Below are 22368 nucleotides of genomic sequence, written 5' to 3'. Positions count from 1 at the left end.
GTGGGTGGGTGAGTGGACACATGAGCAGGTGGATGGATGACAAGACAAGTAAATGGCTGAATGGACAGGTGGGTGGTGACAGATAGGTAAGTGGATAGGTTGCCATTACAGTTGAGAGAAAAGCAAATGAAACGGTGAATGAAGACCTAGAGACTGAGTAAGTACCCACAGGTCCAAGGGCATGACCCCCAGCTGGTCAGGTGCAATGTCCTCAGAGGCTTCCTGACAGGCAAAGCAATCTATCACACCCAGCCTGCCAGACTCCAGGAAGAAGGAGCCCTTGGGGGCCTGGCCTGTGATGAGCTGAGAGTAAAACTCCAAGCTGTCAGGTCAGTGCCAGTCAGGCTGGCCCTGGGGAAGTGGGGTCAGGCTGTGCCCCTCCAATGCCAAGAAGGGCTGAGTGGTTCCCTGGACTGACACCCTCCCCAGGACTGAGAGCCAGCACTGAGGGGAAGGTGGCAACAGAGCATCCTCAGAGCTGAAGAAGCAATGGCCCTCCCATCCCTGGACCCCAGGTGCCCCCCATCACCGTCCTGATCGTCTGCGAGGGACCCGCCCATCTGAAGCATGTGAGTTCCCTGAGGCAGGTGCCACACCTACCTTCTTCACTATGGCGTGCCCAGCACTCAGCAGGGATTAATAAATAAATGAAGACCTGGGTTCATTAATTCTTATTAGTTTTCTGTGCGTGCATTATTCTCTGTTGTCTTCATTTACTCATCACAAGGGCTCTATAAAGTATGGCCTACTGTTATCCCAAATTTACAGATGAGGAAACTGAGGCACAGAGACACAAAGTTAACTTGTCCCGGATCCCACAGCTGGGATTTGCACCCAGGCAGTCTGGCACCAGAGCCTGCAAACTCAACCACGGTGTCGAATGAGGCCACAGCCAGGATCTGAGTGCTTCTCTGAGGCTCACCTCCTTACACTGACCACCCCAACTCAGCATCTAGGCAGCTCTGGAGCTGCCATCCAAGAGGAAATGTGATCATAACTCTGACGGTCATTGTGACCATGGCAAGAAGGGAGAGGGGAACAGTGCAAAGGGCTCCTCTCCTAGTACAGTCTTTGTAGGAAAATGGCTATGTGCCAAGCAAGTGGGAGCAAGGGGACCCCACCCCCTCTTCCATGGACCTCCAGGCCTCATTCTATCATCCTCTTCCAGGAACCTTCCTGGCTGACCTCTGCCTGCCTACCACAGGGGACAGGGCCATGCTGAGTCAGGGCCAGGCCAGGAAAGGAGAAGTGGTATCCGGAAGGCACAGCATGTGGGAAAACCCCAGAGGAAAGGATAGTGCCCACAAAGTGCCCCCACCCCAGTTGGAGTCCTGGACGTCAGTGCCTATAACCCTAAGAGCGGCCTCAGCTCCAATCTACAGCTGAGGTCCAGCTGGGATGTTTCCTGTTGACCTCTGATCCAACAGATCAGAAGACTGGCCCCAACCCTGAGCCCCAAACATGAGCACATGCTCAGTGGCACCCCCCTCCAAACCTTTGCTTACACTGCTTGCTTTCTCCACACTACCCTCTATCATCTCAGCCCATGGAAAGCCTGTGTGTCCCTAAAAGTACAGCTCAATGGGCCTGTCCTCTAGGGGGCCTCCACCTGCCCCCCAGCCCTGGCTCCCCTGCTCCTTCAGTCCCTTTTTCCTCTATCCAAGTGACATATGGACACATCTGCTCTACTCACTATGCCCATAGCAAGACCAGGCGACTCCTGGACGGGGCAGAGGCTGATCCACCCCAGGATCACAGCCTGAGGTTTGTTTTATTGGATTGGGGCAAATACACACAGCTGACCTTAAACCTGGGGGTTAGGGGACATGTGAGGGTCCCATGTCAGAATGGGTAAGAGTAGGGTAACCACATAATTAATCGTATAAACCAGAACACTTCTGACAGTTAAAAGAGGCACTGTTAGTAACTATGTCAGAACAACAGGTATAAACAGGGCCTGTCCCAGGCAAAATGAGATATGTGGTCTGTCTAGCTAAGAGGCAGAGCTTTGGAGGGCGCCTGGGTGGCTCAGTCGGTTGAGTATCTGACTTCAGCTCGGGTCATGATCTCATGGTCCGTGAGTTCGAGCCCCACGTCGGGCTCTGTGCTGTCAGTTCAGAGCCTAGAGCCTCCTTCAGATTCTGTCTCCCTCTCTCTCTGCCCCTCCCCCTCTCAAAAACAAAAACATTAAAAAAAAAAAAAAAAAAGGAGGCAGAGCTTTGGAACCAGGCTGAACACACTCAAATCCCAGCTTGACTACACATCAGTTTCTGACTTCACAAAGCAGCTGACTATAGCTCTGATCCTCAGTTTCCTCTCTGATCTGCTTCCAGGCTTACTGACAATTCAGTAAGAAGAGTCATGACCATGGGTCATCAGCACAACTTTTTCACCCTGGCTGTGATGAAAGAGGCTCAGACAGCACAGGCTGGGCCAGGAACCTGCTTCATGGCCTCCTCCCCTAGGGTGGCCCCTGGCTCTCCCTTCATATCTTTCTGTCTACATCAATCTCTGGCCAAAGGAACCAGGCTTCACCACAAGGGCAGATGGACCAACAGAGTGAGGCACCCTACATATCTCAGGCTGGCCTTGAACTCATCCCCTGCTCACATTTCAGCCATGCTTACCTGAGCTGCATTCCATAAATGCATACTTCCAGGCCTTTGCATACGTTGTTCCTTCCACCTGGAACACCCTTCCCTGTCCAAATTGTACATCCTCCCCCTCCACTTTGTGCCTCCTCTCATGCTCCAGGCTGGGCTGGGGCCTCTTTGGGGCTCCTCCACCCTCCATACTTCCACTCAGTATAGCTGTGTCTATCAACATTCATTTCACTGAACTGACCTCAGAGGACCAAGGACCCAGGCCTACACCCTGTCTTGGATTCAAGACCTTCCCCCTAAAGTGTCGCACAGGCCTTGGAGGGACCTAGCCCAATCTCAATCCCTGGACTCTCGCCAGCAGGACTGAGACGTGGGATGAGGCCCAATGACCTGAACACATCCATCTCTTACCCTGACTCCCCTCCCCATGGGGGCAAAACTTCCCAGCTGCCCACTTCCTCATTTGTGCCCTGGCTATGAGGGCTCAGGCCTCAGTCCTGTGCTTCTTGCTTCCTCGGTGGCTGCCCCTGTCCTTCCTTCTCCATTATGAGACCCAAAGGTCAACCCCTCCAGCATTCCCCTGCTTCTGTTCTCTTACTTCTGCCCAGATCACAACATGGAGGGCCCTTGCTGGGCTTTCACTCGGTTAGTGTCTGCACAATGCCTCTCAGCCTCTGCACATGCTGTGAGCCCTCTCAGGCAGGCCAATCTCCCTCCACATCATGACACCACTCAACACAGGGGGTTTTCAGAGGGTATGTATTGATGACTGAATGACCACCACCCCACTCACTTCCTGATCACTAGAGAAGGTCAGAAGCTCCCCTACCCCTCCATAGAGCAGCACCCAATTAACCTGGCATCCACCCTTGCAACCAAGGCTTCATTCAGCTCTTAGCACTTTTTCCTGGAACAACAGCTACCACTTACTAAGTACCCAGTATGTACTAAGCACTCTTCTGGGAGGCTTTTGCATTTAATCCCCACAATGATCCAGATCATCAGCTCCACTGTACCCAGGACATGCCTCCAGGAGGTCTACTCAACTGCTCCCTCCTCTAAGCTCACACAGCTTGTTGGGTCCTTCATGGAATGCCTACCACCAGGCCTACACTGAGCTTTCCCGAAGGCAAGCCCTGCTGTAGTGGGCAGGAGGAGACAGAGGCCCGGCCCTCCTGTGGCAGCTAATCATGCTTCCCAGGTCTGGCCCTGTGCTGTTTACTGAGGGCAGCAGGGTGAGGAGGTTTATCCCTGAGGGAGCTCATGACTGTGTTGAGCTCATCCCCCCATCCTGAGTGTCCCACCCAGGGCTGTCTTAGCAGGAGGAGAAGGTGCAGGTAGGCGTCTGCTGAACACTGTGGAAAGATGAGCCAAGGGCATAGGGCAGGCTGGGTGCACAGACAGGACCTGGTTAGAGGCATCTCTATGTCCCCACTGATCTAAGCACAGGGTTGTTGAGTTCATTAGGGGTCCACAGCAACTGGGGGGAGAGGTCAGCCCAGCCCCCAACAACATAGGCACCCACCACACTGTTTGCCCTGGGGAAGAGGGGTAGGAACCACATCAACTAAGTGCTAGCCTTCAGTTGGCCTCCCTATTATCCTGAACTCAGTGGGAGGGCAAAGGGGTTCAGGTAGGAGCTTCCCAGAGCCACAATACCCTTGAACCTGACACTGAAAGAAGCCAGAACTGAGGAGGCCAGCACCAGGTCCCTGAAGGGTAGACACCCACAGACGGGCAGTCTCTCAGGTACCATGGGCTCCCAGTGGGCCCAGGAGACAGGCTTATGGGAAGACGAGAGGCCTGAAAAGCCCAGGGCAGAGAGAAGGAAAAGAGAAGGGGAAAAAAAGAGAGGGCAAGAGAAAAACAGAAGATGTGGAGAAAGTGAAAGAAGAGAGAAAATTCTGACAGCAAAAAAGGGAGGGGGGCAGGAGTACCACAGAAAACTCTGTCCAGAGGTGACAGACAGACAGACAGGGATTCCTGCCTTCCCAGACCCTCTGAAGGTGCCTCTCCCCACCACCCCCGCCAACAGCCCAGCTCAAAGCTTCCCCTTTCTCACCTTCAGATGTCCATTGGGTCCTGGGCCAGAGGACTCCCACAGCTCCGGCTTGAGAGAGTGCTGTGTGCCTGACCAGGCAGCTCGTCTGACCAGGGCTGGTCTAGCAGAAAGCCAGGCCCCTGTTCCCTGGGTGTGTCTGAGGCCGTGTCTGGGTCCAGGTACGGCTCTGAGTGGCTGTGATCACTTATCTGAGAGTGTTTCTGAGTAAAACTGGATCTGTCTGGGAGTGAGTGAGAGTGTGTGTGTGTGTGTGTATGTGTGTGTGTGTGTGTACATCTAGCTCTAGTCTCCCGTGGCTTCCTGCTCTCCTCCTCCCCCACCCCCTGCAGCCCCGGCCAATACACACTTCCTGAAAACACTGAGAAAGAGAAAAGTCACCCAGAATCCCCTGGGGCAGACACTTCCTCCCCGCCTCCAGCCTGCCCCCCCATCCCAAGTTGGAATGGGACAAACCACCCCAGTGCTGGCAAGCAGGGCCTTACAGAGTAGACACTCAGGAAGCTCTGGACTTGGCTGCTCCTTCCCCACCCCCACAAGGAGGCCCAGAGAGGCTGGGAAAGAGGCTCTTTGAAGGGAGCAAGTTCTGCCCCAGCAACAAGTGATCAGCCTTCAGGAAGACAAGGGATTGGCTGGGCTGCAGAGCAGTTAAGGGCACAGGTGGGAGGCCTTGCAGTGTGATTCCAGCTGGCAGCTGCCCCCTCTGGGCAAATACTTCCTCTTTAAAGGTATCTCCAGACATCTAGGTATTGGAGGAGGAAACTGAGGCCCAGAGCAATCTGAGAGGGGCTCTGTGGAGTGACCCTGGAACACCTGGCCCAGAAATGACCCCTCTGCCACTTGGAAGCAGGCTCAGAGGGTCCACATCTATGATACTTGAAGCTGAGTAGACTGGGCCCCGGCCCAGGAGGCAGGGTCTGACCATTGGCTTCCACTCTGCTGGGCCATGTGACTCTGGGCGTTTCTCATCATCTCCGGACTCATCGGCAAGTTCCCTATTACAAGCTTAAATAATGGCAGGGGTGCGGACCCCGTGAGGGGTGAAGTGGGGTCCTCCCAGGCCAGGCAGAACGGTGAGCCTGGTTCTGAGAATCCTGACCCAGTTGGGTCGGCTCATTTTCTGCCTGCCTCCTCGAAGGCCTCTGCCTTTCTAAGATGTCCGGGTGTGACACAGGTTGCATAGTAGGAAGGGATTTGGGGCGTGAGCGCGGGGCCCTTTAACCCTATGGTCTACTGTCCGGTGTGTGCTGAGGGCACTCTTTGGGTGCTGCGTCAGCATGGGTAGCACACATGCTCAGCACTGGGCAGTGCAGAAATGCATACAGTCGTCATCGATTCACGCACACAACAAATACTTTTGGAGTGTCTATTAGGCACCTGGCACTGTCCCAGGTGTTAGGGATTCAGCACTAAACAAAATCAACAAGAATCTTGGCCCTAACAGAGCTGACCCTAGTGGGCTTTGCAGCATGTGTACACACATTGGCTCACCCCTGGCGCTACGCAAAGAACACACAGCACGTGCACTCACAAATGGACTCATGCTGTTGGTGTCCCCACTGTGCCAGCACACACGGGCACAGGTACGTGTGCACATGGGCCCGGATAAACTCACACACACACCACCGCAAGTAACCACGGAAATCATATAAATGCCCACTTGCATGTACATCTCAGGATCACAAATGGCCTCCCTTAAAACGTGCGCAGACACATAAATACACAGACACGTGACTACCTTGACAGCTTGCACAAACATGCACACCTATCGGTGCACGCATACCAACCGGCTAGGCATGCCCTCACGTGGAGTCACTATCTCAAGAGGACACACATGCACACACAGCAGATAGTTCCCAAATTCCACCGGGGAGGCAGGTGATGGCCTGGAGCCAGGCAGAAATGCTCGCTCAGTCACCACGTGAATCGGTGTAAAAGGTCTTAAGATTCAGAGAGTGAGAACCCCGTTACTAAAGGGTGTAAGCAAGGACCCAAAGGCCATATCAGGAAGAAGGGACTCCTGCAAAGGGGGCAGGAGCAGGCCAGGTTGAAGAGCCTTCCAGTGTGCACTGTGGAGCCCAGGGTCCATAGGGAGGGGCTGTGAGGGATAGCCAATCAGGCTGCATCCTGGTCTCCTCCCTGCCCAGCCTTCACCTGTTACACATACATGAAGTTCCATCTGCAGTGAGTTTTTCTACCACTTGGCTTTAAAGATTTTGTACACCCTGGAAGTCAGAGTGCTAGGACCTGCAGATGTTGACTGACTGTTCCAAATGTCAAAGACCCCAGGACAAGGAAGCCAGGCTTGGCAGCTCACCTCCCATCACACTCTACTTTAAGAAAAAGCCCCCTGTACTGATGGCTCAGAGCCTGGAGCCTGCTTCAGATTCTGTGTCTCCCTCTCTCTCTGCCCCTCCTCTGCTCACACTCTGTCTGTCTCTAAAAAAAAACAAATAAACATTAAAAGAAAAAAGCAAAAACAAAAACAAGGGGCCAGATTCCTGAGCATGGCAGCCTGGCCTCCCCGGTAGGTTGGCTAAGTGACTAAGTTCAGACTAAGGCTCTGAGGTGGAGGCTGGTACCCTGGGGCATAGACAGGATGCTTGCTCTATCCTGCCAAGTCTCCTGAATGCAGATGTTAGTACCAGGAGGACTATGGAGGCCAAGGAGGGCACCTGATGGAGAAACAGGCCCAGAGGGGCAGCTGCTAATCAGTCACACAGCTAGCTAGGCCTGCCCCTAGGTATTCTGACTCCGAAACAGGAATCCAGGCCTCCACTCCCTCAATGAGGGGTTTGCCTCCTCAGACCTTGAGAATTCCCAATGGACAGAGCTCTGTCTTCTGTCCTTGTTGTATGGACAGGGCTCTGTCTTCTGTCCTTGTTCACCTTCTCCCACCCCCAGAGACAGATGGACAAACAGAAATAGACACACACACACATATTCTCTCTCCCCCCTACCACTCCCCATCCTGTTGATGGAATTAAAAGAAATAGAAACGGCTCATGCATGCATCAGAATGGCCACCAGAGGGCACAATGGTGCCAGGAAACCCCAATCTAAACAGTGAGCCAGGCTCCTAGGGGACCGGAGTATGGTCCCCAGTTGTGTGAATTCAGGAAAGGCACAAACCCTTTTTGTGCTTCCACCAATCAAACCTCAAAACACCACGGCCATGGCTGGGCCTTCAAGGCCCCCTTACTTAATTCCCCTCTCTGTGTGGTGAAAACTTTCCAGACTCTCCCCACAGGGGCTCCCTGAGCATGCACTTGGCATGGATCCAGCTAGTGCTTCTCTCCCTTCTCTGAGCCTCAGTTTCTCTGCTTGAAAACAAGACAAAAATCCCCCAGAAGGCTTGAGCAACAAGATCATGGAAATGAGGCAGCCAGCACAGTGCCCAACATAGGGACCAAGAGACCTCTCTCTGCACATCCCTTTCTCCTCCAAGAAGTGTTCCCAGATTAGGCTGACTTGGTCCAAGTACTGCAGTAATCTCCATTTCACCCCCCAAAGATATATCCAGCACTAGCTGGGGATCCTCCCTCCCAGCTGGGCACCCCAGCAAATGGCAGGGAGGGCATCTGTGAAGGAGGTTAAAATGGAACATCCATAGAAGTGGGAGGAAACTCAAGGAAACAAGGAGTACCAGGAGCCAGGAGACGGGGAAAAATTCTGAGGAGGGAGGGCCAATAGGTTGTGGCCTGAGAAGTATCCCCAGGATGTGGGGACATGTGGCAGGAGCAGTGTGGAGAGGGAGACAGGAGCACAGCACCAGGCCCTGGCCAGTTCTGCTCCCCCAACAGCAGCTCATCATCCTAGACTGTGTCCTCCACATGCTACCTCCTGACTCGGAAGGTACTCCCACCTCCCAGGGCCTCATACTCCCCAAGCCCCAAACTGAACCCGAGACTTCTTCCCTGGGTACACTTCTGTCCCTGGATCCCCAGATCAGGGATGGCACCACTATCCACCCAAGATGGAAACCTGGATGCCATGTGGCTCCCCATACCCTCTCTGCTAATGTCTAGGCCGTTCCCAAGCCCCGTCCATTCCAGGGCCAATTTCTCATTCCATCTGCCTACTTCTCTCTCCACCCTGTTAGCACAGCCCAAGTGGGGGCCTCTCCTGGGGGCCTGAGCCCTCTCAATGGTCACCCAGCCTCCTCCTCCACCAGTCATCCATCCGATCCAGCTTTCATCCGATCACTCCGCTTGAAACCTTTCTGGCTTCCCACTAGCCTTCACAGAATCTCCCACCAATGCCATCCACAGCCTCACCCACACTCACCCAACAGTTTAGTCCCAGTCTGCTCAGAGTGCCCCAGGATAGTGCTTCCCCCCTCTGAGCTTTATACATGCTGTTCCCTCCACCGAGGTGCCTTTCTTACCCTACTGCCAAAGGCCACAAACTCCCTCTCCACTTTCCAGGATCCTCCACCCATGTTCCTCCCACCAGGGATGGCATCTACTCACCTCACCAGCTGGCGGGGGGTCCCAGTGCGGGGGGGCACAGGCGGAACGTTGAACTCTGCCAGATGCCGCTTGGCAGGCAGCGGGGGCAGCACAGGGTCTGGGGCTGCTGCGGATGGGGTGGAGAAGCAGGCAGGCGGAAGGCAACTCCTCCGGGGTGGGATGGGTGGGGCGGTGGGTAGCCCCTCGTCCTCTCCGGCCGTGGGCAGTGGCTCCGGTGGAGCGGCAGGCACAGGCGGTGAGCGGAAGACATGACGCTTCATGGGCACGGGCCGGGGGGTAGGGCGGGGTGCAGGGCTTGGGGGCGTGTGGGCACGGAGCAGGCCAGCCAGGATGCGGCGGCGGTGACCAGGGAGCAGCATGCCCATGTCCACCAGGCGGGCGTCACTGAGGCCTTGGCACTCGGTGGCCCATACCAGTCCATGCTGCTCAAAGAGCCCAGTGTACTGCTCCAGGTGGAGTGCCCGCAACCACTCAGCCACGGACAGTGCTGCATCCCTGGCCTCTGCCATGGTTCCTGCCAGCAGAGGCCAGCCAGCAGGGCCCTGTCCGGACCTGGAAGAGACAGATGGGCACAAGTAAGAGACAAGGCTGCCCAGCCACAGCTCCCCGATTAGCAACCCTCTGTGGCTCTCCCACGCCATGGGGTCGGGCACTGTCCTTGAGCTGTCTCCCTTGTGCCCCATGTGCCAGGCAAGGCCAGATACTGCCAGGTCCCTGAACACATAGGCTTTTCTCTCTGTCTGAAACCTGCCACCCGCACCCCCGTGGCCTCCTAGTGGCCAGCTCACATCTCTTCCAGGAAGCCCTCCAGGAACCAGAGTTGGTAGCACCCCTGAGCCCCATCCACAGCCTGGGCCACTGCCGCAAGGCTAGCCAATGGCTGCGTCTAGCACACACACCCGCCACTGCCCCCTGCAGGACCCAGGCAAGGGCCCAGTTCCTTCTGAGGTACCAGTCTCCAGCTGAAGGCCAGGCCCAGGGGCTTAGCAAGTATGGGTGGGATTGAGTGATACCACCGCTGGTCCCCCTGCAGGCCCAGTCTAGGGACTGAACTTCACCCCACCTACATGTCCCTGGAAGAAGCAGAACGCTCCAGGGGGTAAGTCACACCAGCACCACATAGCTGGGGTCCTGGCCCTGTGAATGTGTTACCCTTCCCACTACCAAGGGGGTTAATGTAGAGGAAAGAACCATCCATTCATTTGTTCATTTGAGATAGCCTCACACAAGGCAATAGGGACTCAGGTCCCATCCCTGCACTCAAGAGCTCCTGGCCTGGCAAGAGTCAAGAGATAGATGATACAGAGAGAAGACTGACAAATCAAAAGAGAAAAGTCATCAGATCATCTCCACAGATACTAAAGAAGCATATGATAAAAGCCAACATCCAGTGTACTTACTAAAACAGAAACAGACTGATACTCCCTTAAACTAAAAAATCAGCCCCTTGCTTAATGGGAAAACAATGGCAAAATTTCCATTAAAGTCAGGAATGAAATAAGGATATCCATTTCATGATGATGAGGAGGAGGAGAAGGAGGAGAAGGATTTATTTTTTTATTTAAAAAATTTTTTTAATGTTTATTTACTTTTGAGCGGGGGGAGGGACAGAGAGAGAGAGGGAGACACAGAATCCAAAGCAGGCTCCAGGCTCTGAGCTGTCAGCACAGAGCCCGATGAGGGGCTTGAACTCACAAACTGCGAGATCATGACCTAAGCTGAAGTCAGACGCTTAACCACTAAGCCATCCAGACACCCCTATTTTTTAATTTTTTTTAAATTTTATTTTAGAGAAAGACAGCACATGAGCCAGGGAGAGGGGTAGAGGGAGAAAGAGAATCTCAGGAAGGCTCCACGCTCAATGTGGAGCCCGATGTGGGGCTCCCTGACCCATGAGATCATGACCCTGGGATCACGACCTGAGCCAAAATCAAGAGTCAGATGCTCAACTGACTGAGCCACCCAGGTGCTCAATGATTATTCATCATCATCATCATCATCATCATTGTTATTATTCACATTGTTTTGAAAGTTCTAGGCAACAAAAATAAACAAGAAGTATAAAAATTGGGCAGGAAGAGACTATCTATTGATTACCAATTATATAAATTTTTAGTTGGAAAACCCATGAAGGTTAACTAAGAAACTATTACAAGCAATAAGAGAATTAGTAAGTGAGCTGGATTCAAAACTCATATAACAGAATTAATATTTATAGGCCACAACCAGCTAGAGACCAGGATGAAAAGCCTCATTTACGATAGCATCACAGAACTTAAGTCACAGGAAGAAACGTAATAAGAAATGTGTGGGATCTGTAGAAAGAGTCAAAAAGAAGAGACCTGGACAAATGGAAAGACACAGTATGCTGCCAAGCAGAAGGCATCATAAAGATACTAATTCTCTCTCAGTTAATTTATAAATATGCACAATCCTATTAAATATACACACAACCTATGTAGTGGGGCGGGGGGGGGGGCGGGAAGGGAAGGGGAGCCAGACAAGTGGATTTGAAAATTCATGTGGAAAAGCAAACAAGCAGGAAGAGCCAGGAAATTTCCGGAGGCAGGGGGTGGAGGGTAAAAAAGGGTAGAGAGTGAGAACCAGCTTCACCACATATTAAAACATATAAAGACTTAGTAATTAAAACAGTACATGTTACCAGCATGTGAACATACAGATGAATTAAACAGAACAAAAAGTTCCGAGGTGCTTGGGTGGCTCAGTCAGTTAAGCGTCTGACTCTTGATTTTGGCTCAGGTCATGATCTCATGGTTCATGGGATTGAGCCCCATGTCTGGCTCTGTGCTGACAGTGCAGAGCCTGCTTGGGATTCTCTCTCTCCCTCTCTCTCTCTGCCCTTCTCCTGCACAAGCTCTTTCTCTAAATAAATAAATAAAGAGAGAGAGAGAGAGAGAGAGAAGAGAAAGCTTAAAAACAGACCCAAATGCATATAATAACTTAGTGTACAATAAAAGTAACATCTCAAATTAGTACTGAAAAGATGGATTATTAAGTTGTTGGGACAGTTGTGGAACAATCTAGAAACAAAGACCCCTATCTCACACCTTACAACAGGATAAATTTAGATCAAATATTTCGTTATAAAAAATAAAACTATGAAAGGATTTAAAATATCATCTCAGAGACGCAAAAGCCTTTTAGAAAGGATATAAACCCAGAAAGATAAAAGAGTAAAATACTGAAGTATATAAAAATCAAACATTCCCACAAATTAAAACGCACCAGAAACAGGGCCACTGGGGTGGCTCAATCAGTTAAGTGTCTGACTTCAGCTCAGATCATGATCTTGGGGTTCAGAAGTTCAAGCCCTGCATTGGGCTCTGTGCTGACAGCTCAGAGTATGGAGCCCACTTCGATTCTCTGTCTCCCTCTCTCTCTGCCTCTCCGCTGCTCGTGCTTGATCTCTCTCTCTCTTGCTCACTCTCTCTCTCTCTCTCAAAACTAAATAAACATTTAAAAAAGTTTTTTTTTTAATGCACTAGAAACAAAGCCAAAAGATAAATGACAACTCAGGGTACATCTGCCTCTCATATCCCAAACACAGGACTAATTTTCCTAAAAACTGAAAAGCACCTAGAAATAAGAAACAGGTCCAACTTGATTTTCAGCTTAGGTCATGCATGGTCTCATGGTTCATGAGTTCTAGCCTCAAGTCGGGCTCTGTGCTGACAGTATGGAGCCTGACTGGGATTCTCTCTCTCTCTCTGCCTCTCCTCTCTCTCAAAAATAAGTAGATAAACATTTTTTAAAAGCTGGCCAATGACCTAACAGAAAAAAGGGCAAAAAATATGAAGAGAGAAATTCACAGAAAGGAAAATATAAGTGGTTCCTAAACATATGAAAAGGAACTTAACCTCCCCACACGACGTGGTGACAGGGTGAGGCATTCTCCTGCCTGGCTGGTGGGAGTGCCTCTGAGAAGGGCAATTAATGCCACAATAGCTATGAAAACACCAAGTCCTTCTGTTCTTTGTTCCAGCCACCCCTAGACACTTATCCTGTAGTCTTCCTAGGTGACTGGCAACAGTGACGTGTATAATAACAAAAGGTTGGAAATAACCAAAATACCCACTAATCAGGGAATGGTTAACTAAATTATAGGATGGTCATATAGAACACTGAGCAACCTCAATTAACAAAATGAGGAAACTCAGTACATACATGTTGATATGGGATGACCTCCCAGGTATGTTGTTAAGTGACTAAAGAAAGGTGCAGAACCGTCTCAAAAATAAATAAACATTAAAAAAAACTTTTTTTTAAAAGGAGGGGGCATCTGGGTGGCTCAGTCGGTAAGTGTCCGACTTCAGTTCAGGTCATGATCTTGTGGTCCATGAGTTTGAGCCCTGCATCGGGCTCTGTGCTGACAGCTCGGAGCCTGGAGCCTGCTTCAGATTCTGTGTCTCCCTCTCTCTCTGCTCCTCCCCCACTCACACTCTGGTCTCTCTCTCTCAAAAATAAATAAACATTAAAAAAAAAAAAGGTGCAGAACAGTATATAGAACATTCTGCCTTTATGTAGAAAAAAACAAACCAAAGACGATAGATTAATACATGGTGTTGGTAAATGCATAAACTATTTCTGAAAAGATACATCAGAGACAAGGTGACGTTGCCTCTAAGGAGGAAAACTGAGGGCTGAGGGGATGGAAGGGAGCAGACACAGAGCCAGACTTCAAGGGGTCGGATGCTGTCACATGTTCAATTCCATCTTTAAGAAAATATCTGAGGGGCGCCTGGGTGGCTCAGTCGGTTAAGCGGCCAACTTCGGCTCAGGTCATGATCTCACGGTCCGTGAGTTCGAGCCCCGCGTCGGGCTCTGTGCTGACAGCTCAGAGCCTAGAGCCTGTTTCAGATTCTGTGTCTCCCTCTCTCTGACCCTCCCCGTTCATGCTCTGTCTCTGTCTCAAAAATAATAAACGTTAAAAAAAATTAAAAAAAAAAAGAAATGTTTAAAAAAAAAAAAAGAAAATATCTGAGGGAAACAATCAGCAAAACTAAAAGGCAACCAATGGAATGGGAGAAGATATTTGCAAGTAACATCAGATAAAGGGTTAGTATCCAAAATCAATAAAGAACTTATCAAACTCAACACCCAAAAAACAATCCAGTTAAGAAATAGGCAAAAGACATGAATAGACACTTCTCCAAAGAAGACATCCAGATGGCCTACTGACACACAAAAAAATGCTCAACATCACTCATCATCAGGGAAATACAAATCAAAACCACACTGAGATACCACCTCACAACAGTCAGAATGGCTAACATTAACAACTCAGGCAAAAACAGATGTTGTTGAGGATGCAGAGACAAAGGATCTCTTTTGCACTGTTGGTGGGAATGCAAACTGGTGCAGCCACTCTGGAAAACAGGATGGAGATGCCTCAAAAAATTGAAAATAGAACTACCCTACGACCCAGCAATTGCACTGGTAGGTATTTATCCAAGGGATACAGGTGTGCTGTTTTGAAGGGGCACATGCACCCCAATGTTTATAGCAGCACTATCAACAATAGCCAAAGTATGGAAAGAGCCCAAATGTCCATTGATGGATGAATGGATAAAGATGTGGTATATATATATATATATATATATATATATATATATATATAATGGAGTATTACTTGGCTATCAAACGTATGAAATCTTGCCATTTGCAACTACGTGGATGGAACTAGAGGGTATTATGCTAAGCGAAATTAGTCAGAGAAAGACAAATATCATCTGACTTCACTCATATGAGGAATTTAAGATACAAAACAGATGAACATAAAAGAAGGGGAGCAAAACTAATAAAAAACAGGGAAGGGGACAAAACAGAAGAGACTCTTAAATATGGAGAACAAACAGAGGGTTGCTGGAGGTGTTGTGGGTGGGGGGATGGGCTAAATGGGTAGGTGGCATTAAGGAATCTACTCCTGAAATCACTGTTGGCAATATATGCAACTAACTTCGATGTAAATTTAAAAATTAACTAATTAATTAATTTAAAAAATAAGAAAGACTATCAGGTGGGAGCCTGGGTGGCTTAGTCAGTTAAGTCTTCGACTTCAGCTCAGGTCATAATCTCACAGTTCACGAGTTCAAGCCTCACATCGGGCTCTGTGCTGACAGCTTGGAGCCTGGAGCCTGGAGCCTGGAGCCTGCTTCAGATTCTGTGTCTCCCTCTCTCTGCCCCGCCCCCACCTCGCAAAAATAAATAAACATTAAAAAAAATTTATTTTTAAAAGAAAAAGAATATCAGGGGCACCCAGGTGGCTCAGTCAGTTAAAGCTCCGACTCTTGGTTTAGGCTCGGGTCACGATCTCATAATTTGTAAGATCAAGCCCTGCGTTGTCAGGCTCTATGCTGATAGCAAAGAAACTGCTTGGGATTCTCTCACTCCCTTTCCCTCTGCTGCTCCCCTGATCGTGTGCTCTCTCTCTCTCAAAATAAATAAACTTAAAAAAAAGAGTATCAGAATATCTTACTTTTTTATAATATATACAAATATCAAATCATTATGTTGTACATCTGAAAACTAATACAATGTTGTACGTAAATCATATCTCAGCTTTTTAAAAAATTTAATTGGAATATCTTACTTTTGTAAAAATTTCCCAAACCACATGATCACATGCACACACTGCCTGGGCCCCTCCTGGGCCTCAGAAGGAGCCTGAAGCTCAGGCTCCATCAGTTTCCCTGGGAACCCACCCCTGGTGGGAGGAAGTATTTTCATTCTACATCTTTATCTATTAACTATGTTTTGAACTATGTGAGTTCTTTTTTTTTTTTTAAAGTTTATTCATTTATTTTGAGAGAGAGAGAGAGAGAGAGAGAGAGCGAGCAGGGGAGGGGCAGAGAGAAAGAGGCAGAGAGAGAATCCCACACTGTTAGCACAGAGCCCAATGTGGGGCTTGAACTCACGAACTGTGAGATCACGACCTGAGCCGAAACCAAGAGTTGGACGCTTAACTAACTGACTGAGTCACCCAGGTGCCCTTGAACTATGTGAGTTATTTAAAAAGGCTGCTGAGGGACCCAAAGGAAGACACAAACAAACAAATACATTTGATGTTCTTGGATAAACCAGCTCTCAACATTATGAAGACATTATGAAGACATTGGTTCTTCCTGGGTTAAGCTATAGCCAGTACAAAACACAATCCCCACCCCCCCCCCACCAAATTACCAATAGGCAAATTCTAAAGTTCATATAAAATGATATTAAGGATTTGTTGCAGGTGGAAAAATTAGATGCAGAACAGTGTTTTATTATGCAAACATCTGGGTTAAATAAAAAAAGTACAAATATGTACGTATGTATATACGTATACATATATGCACGCACGTGCACACACACACACACACACACACACACACACACACACACAGAATACCTCTGGATGGGTATACAAGAAACAACCTGCCTTTGGGGAGGAGAATTGGCAGCTGGGAGGATAAGAGAGGGAAGGTTACCTTTCACTATATTGTTCTGTATCTTAAACTTTTGTACTGCTTTCTAAAAACTAAATACAATTTTTTTTTTAAATTTTTTTTTTCAACGTTTATTTATTTTTGGGACAGAGAGAGACAGAGCATGAACGGGGGAGGGGCAGAGAGAGGGAGACACAGAATCGGAAACAGGCTCCAGGCTCTGAGCCGTCAGCCCAGAGCCTGACACGGGGCTCGAACTCACGGACCGCGAGATCGTGACCTGGCTGAAGTCGGACGCTTAACCGACTGCACCACCCAGGCGCCCCTAAAAACTAAATACAATTTAAAAGACAATGTGATACACATCCCCCACCCAACCCACTGGTCCCTGTCCTATCCCACCCCTTCAAAGCCCTCCTGGGAAGCTCTTTAGCCTCACCCTCTTTCTGCCCCTCCACCTGCTCGCAAAATGAAAACTGGGACCTCAGGTCTGGCCTCCATGAAGCCTCCCCCACCTAAAAGTTGGGGCTTAGCCAGCCACACCCAGCCCAGCTCCCCACTTCCCGCCTCCAGACTCACCCACTGGGCTGCCCAGGACACCAGGGATCCTCCCAGAGGCAGCAGCTACTCTGAATGGCTCCTCATCTTGATCAAAGGGGAACCTGCAAGAACAGGGGTGGAGCCACTTTGAGCAGTGGGATGCCAGGAGGAGGAGGAGGAAGGAAAGGAGGAGGAAAGAAGGAAGAAGGAGAAAGGGGAAGGGGAAAGAGAGAGAAGGAAACACAAGATGGAGAAGAGGATAGAGGAAGAAGGAAGAGTTCAGGAAGCCTAATGGAAGCCAGGTGGGGCAGTAGAGGTTAGACCAGAGAAAGGCCTTCCTGTAGGAGTGAGAGGCAGACAGGCTCGCCCAGAGGTAACAGCCACACAGGTGGCTAAGAGGAGTGAGGACTTCCCATTGTCCAGGCCTCCCCAGAACCAGTGGCAGGGATGTGTCGAGGCTGGCTGTGGTGGGAATTGTTGGGCCAGGATTGCTCCCAGGGAGGACTGGAAGGGGGGTAGATGCAGTTCCCACCAGAAGGCAGAGCCTGTCAGTTGAGAGGTGGGGGACACTGAGAAGACCCAGGGAACAGGACCCTTTCCACTAAGTCTGATAGCCATGGGGTGGGGTGCGGGTAGAGGGGACCAATTGAGGCATGAGACCTCAGAGGCCCTGCTCTTAAACACGTGTGTGGGCCAAATGAGGGTGTTTCCAGGTGGGAGGGGAAAGAACTGGCCATCCCTGAGGGCAGGCTGCCAGCAAGCTCAGACGATTTGGGCTCTGTTGGGGGTTGGGAGAGGGGAGATGGGCTCTTTTGGGGCACAGCTTGTTTCCTGCCACTAGGGCAGGGTCAACCAAAAACTGCTGGGCTCTGCATGATGGCTTTAGGGGGTACTTGTGAACATTTAACTTACTGGTTAGGTATTCTCTACAACAACTTCTTAGGATAGGGCTAAAATAGGTATAGGTTTTAAAAATATTTCATTTTATTTTTTAAATTTATTTCTTTTGAGAGGGAGAGAAAAAGCACGAGCAGGGGAGGGGCAGAGACAGGGGGAGAGGGAGAGAGAATATCCCCAGCAGGCTCCTTGCTGTCAGCGCAGGGCCACCCAGCTCGGGGATTAGGGGATTGAGAATCAGTCCCAAGAACAATGAGATCATGACTTGAGCCAAAATCAAGAGCCAGATGCTTAACTGACAGAGCCATGCCGCCGCCGCGCGGTGCCCCTAAAAGTATTTTAAAAATAAATCTTAGGCAATTAGTACTTCAAAGGAAGTGGCAAAGAAAGGCAGTGCTACTCAAGTGACAATTTTTTAAAAAACAATAGGAGCGCCTGGGTGGCTCAGTTGGTCAAGCGGGCAGACTTCTACTTCGGCTCAGGTCATGATCTCAGGGTTTGTGAGTTAGAGCCCCATATCAGGCTCTGTGCTGACAGCTCAGAGCCTGGAGCCTGCTTCAGATTCTGTATCTCCCTCCCTCTCTGCCCCTCCCCTGCTTGTGTTCTCTCTTACTCTCAAAAATAAATAAATAAACATTTTAAAACATACTTAAAAAAAACACAAATAAAATAAAAAATAACAGACAATATGAAAATTTTAAACTGCACTTGTGGCTTCCATTTCACTTCTCCTGGATACTCTAGACTCTTAACCACTCTGCTCACTGCCTCTCAAAAGTGATCATGAATACTAACCGAGCACCTGCTACAGCTTGGGCCCTGTTCTAACGGTTCAACATTGGATTGATGATGGCCCCAACCACCCTACTGAAATGACCAGGGCTGGGAAACAGGAAACCAGTTCCATCCCTGAGAAACGGTCAACCTCCTCCTGGGTCTCCCTCAAGTTCCCATTCTTGCAAGAAAGACTTCAGGCCAAGGTCAGACGCAGGGACCCACATTGATTCCCTTCTAGGATGGCCTCGTTCAAGGCTCTAGAAGCATGAACCTCAGACTTGGACTGGCTCTTCAGGAAGCTCAGGCTAGAGGGGGTCTGACACCAGCCAGCCAGGGAAAACAGCCCACAGGGCCCTCAGCAGACTAAGGATCAGGGAAGGCTTCCTGAAGGAGACAGCTCTTGAAAAAGAAGCTTGGAGCAGTGAGTGCCCTTCTGAGCCATGTTGGAGCCCAAGGCAAAGAAGGAAACAGCAATACTGAACCTCTTTATTTAAAATTTTGGTATTTTGAGCCTGGGTGGCTCAGGCCGTTAAGCGTCCAACTTCAGCTCAGGTCATGATCTCACAGCTCATGGGTTCCAACCCCATGTTGAGCTCTGTGCTGACAGCTCAGAGCCTAGAGCTTGCTTCAAATCCTGTGTCTCCCTCTCTCTCTGCCTCTCCCCCACTCACTCTCTCTCTCTCAAAAATAAACATAATTTTTTTTATTTTGGTATTTTTTTGGATTTTTTCATTAGTTTTGATTTTTTTAAAAATATGGCTTAAAAATATTACCTTGATTACTGAACTTTTTCCCACCCCGGCCCCTTATATTTTGTGCCCAAGACAAGTGCTGCATTCACTGCACCCTGATCCTGGCTCTGGTTTGGGGGTTTAAGCCCTACAGCTGCTAGGACACCTCACTGAATCTCCACCCCCAGGAAAGCAGGGACCCGGCAGAAGGGAGTGTCATCCTGTTGTGACAGCATGGCCACAAGCTGGGGGATTCCCCTCCTCCCCCACCCCAAGGGCCCAGCTCAAGCTTCAACACCCCACCCTGCCCCTCTTCTCCTGTCTCCCTCCAGCTCCCCTCTGCTATGCCAACCTCGGTCCCACCCCTGCTCAGATCTCACCCCTGCTCAAAGCCCCTTGTCATTCGACCTGCTCCAGCCCTGACATTTACAAATGAAGAAACAAACACCCACAGAGAGGAAGTGACTTGACATAACTCAAGCCCCAGCCAGGCTGGGCTGGCTCAGGATTCCCTCTGTGTCACTTTTTGCACCAGGCACCCGCTTAGCATATGGGATCCCCGAAAATGTCTGACAATGATGAGCAAATGACCCACATCCTCCCACCTTCAGGTACTGATTCCAGGTTGCCTTCTCCAGTAAGTCGTCCCTAACCATCCCCCTTGGGCTCCTAAACCTCTGAAGCTGAGCCATGCGGTTGAGCGCTGCTCCTGATCTGTCTCTAGTTGCTCCATTCGTGGGGATCCATCTCCACCCAACCCCCACTTGGCCTGGGGTATCCTGAGAGTCTGCACCGCTTCTTATCCTCCCTGCCCTCCACAGTAGCGCCCAGGGCCTGGCTGGCCCAGGGGCACTCCGTGTAGAGGTGAGAGTCATCTGGACTCTAATCCTTCCTAGCCAGTCCTTCAGGTCTCACCTGAGACCCTCTTTGCTGGAGGCAAAGCTTTCACCTTTCTGTCCTCGAATTACCACTTCACCTCCCGTCATAGTTTAAGGCTTCTTGCCTCCTTCTCTGTCCCAGCCCAGCATCCCCCTTGTGCCGTGCCCACCAGGGCAGCAGGAAGGCAGCACAAAGCCCTAGCTGAGGACAGGCACACTCCCACTTCCTCCATTTCCCAAATGCCTACTGTATGTCCAGCCCTTGGCCAGATTTCCACCCTTATCTCAGTCGTCCTCATCACAATCCATAGCCTGAGATTTTTACCCCATTTCAGGGAAGCTGTGTGAGGTGGAGATTCGCCCAGGTCACTTGCTGGAACCAACAGAGCCTTCAGAGGATGTGACTGCCTCTGTCTGATAAAGTCAGAGAGGCTTCCAGAGGGCCCTCATGAGCTGGGCTTTGAAGAAGTAGGAGGTTGTGCTTCCAGCCAAAGGGAGTCGAGTGCGCAAGGCTCACAGGGATAAGAAAGGACCAGGCAGATGCAGAGACGGGTGATTTCAGTGGGGTGGGAATGGGGGATGTAGGAGGACAGTAGTAACACCCAGACAGGTTTGGGGACTCCCACAAGGGTGTGAGCCTCCTCTGCATTCTGATTTGCATGAGTGAGTCAGGCCTGAGTCTGGGCAGCCTGGAAGGTCCTAACTGCTTCCGCATTCAGCTCTGAGGTCCCTTCAGCCAAGACCCTTCCCTCCCACCCCCCACTGCATCTTTAGGCCTCCTCCACACAGAGCTGCGCTCTGGTTTCAAGGGAAGGGCCAGTGATGGGGGAACAGAAGGAGAGGAGGAAGGCAGGCCCAGGGTCCACACTGAGGCCTGAGGTCGTCCACCACTGATCCTCACCTCCCCTACATGCCCTCCCCTCCCACCCCAGCCACCCCAGCCACCCCAGGCAGGCTAGGCAGGGACCTTAGCATATAGCCCTCAGGAAACCCCTCCAGTGGCCGGCACAGGAACCAAGAACAGTACACAACCAGCTGTGGCCAGGCCACAACCTACCCATACCACAAACTCACACCTCACACAGCCTCCAGGGACACACACCTCCTGCCCCACTCAGCAGCCACACAGCAGATCTGCTCCCCCCCCCACCATGACCAACCACCACACACAGCCTTCAGTCCCCACACTCCCTACCAACAACTTGACTGTGTACATCTGCCCCAGAGCCCCACAATGCCCAGTACCCCCAACTCCACCCCCCTCCTCAACATAATCACCAGATGATACCTATAGGCAGGGTCACATTTGATCTGCCGCCCTCCTGGGTGTTCTCAGGACTCCGCTAAGCAAGCAAGAAGCCTTGGAGACACTTCCCTTAGATATGAGGAACTAGGTGGGGGCTGGGTTCCTGGCCCAGAGGGTGCAGAAGTGGCCCCTGCCCCGCTGCAGAAGCTAGCTCCTTCCAGCCCAGCTAGGCTAGCAAGGCAGCAGGTGCAGCCCTCAGGCAGGCAGCTGACTGATCCTTGGGCCACGGGCCTACTTTCTGTCTCCCAGGGATGGGTGGCTGCCACATACAGGACCCAAAGAATTACAGTGGATTCTCCTGCCCTGCCGCAGCTCCGAATCTCTGTCCTGTCACCTCCCTGGCAGCAGATTTCTGTCCCATCCCGTCCAGGGTATGATCCTTCCTCTGGGGACCAGGGAGTGGTGGAGGTGGGTGAGGAGCAGCCCTCAGGGGAGGACTGAGTCGAGGCCCCATTGCCTCAGCCACCTGGTAGGAAGCTGGGGGCCACTAGTGAGTCAGAGCCACCTCCCGGCAAGATGCAAGGTAAGTCCGGGTTCCGATCCCGGCTCTATCACTTCTTGCCTGAAGTGCTGGGCAAGTCATGTCACATTCTGAGCCTCAGTTTCCCTCTCCATAAAGCAGCGCTGCCACCCAGATGACCGTGACACGTCACTATGTAT

At 50.7% G+C, this 22368-nt stretch overlaps 1 protein-coding gene across 7 annotated transcripts in view; it reads right to left on the bottom strand.

Moving 5' to 3' along the window:
- The window catches only part of ARAP1 (ArfGAP with RhoGAP domain, ankyrin repeat and PH domain 1), a 66710-nt gene that overhangs the window by 32119 nt on the left and 12223 nt on the right, over window positions 1-22368 (bottom strand). For 6 of the 7 annotated variants that reach the window (XM_030331945.2, XM_030331951.2, XM_030331952.2 and 3 more), the window contains exons 2-3: window positions 17159-17241; window positions 9135-9686 (exon numbers count right to left, since the gene is read on the bottom strand). In XM_030331945.2, the coding sequence (XP_030187805.1) occupies window positions 9135-9643 (509 nt within the window). In that variant the 5' untranslated portion in view covers window positions 9644-9686; window positions 17159-17241. Of the gene's footprint in view, window positions 1-9134; window positions 9687-17158; window positions 17242-21690; window positions 21785-22368 lie in introns of those variants that run through there. The other variant, XM_030331946.1, reaches the window with a different exon arrangement.

Source organism: Lynx canadensis, chromosome D1 (genome assembly GCF_007474595.2).
Source record: "Lynx canadensis isolate LIC74 chromosome D1, mLynCan4.pri.v2, whole genome shotgun sequence".
NCBI lineage: Eukaryota > Metazoa > Chordata > Mammalia > Carnivora > Felidae > Lynx > Lynx canadensis.
This window is presented reverse-complemented; position numbering and strand designations above follow the sequence as displayed.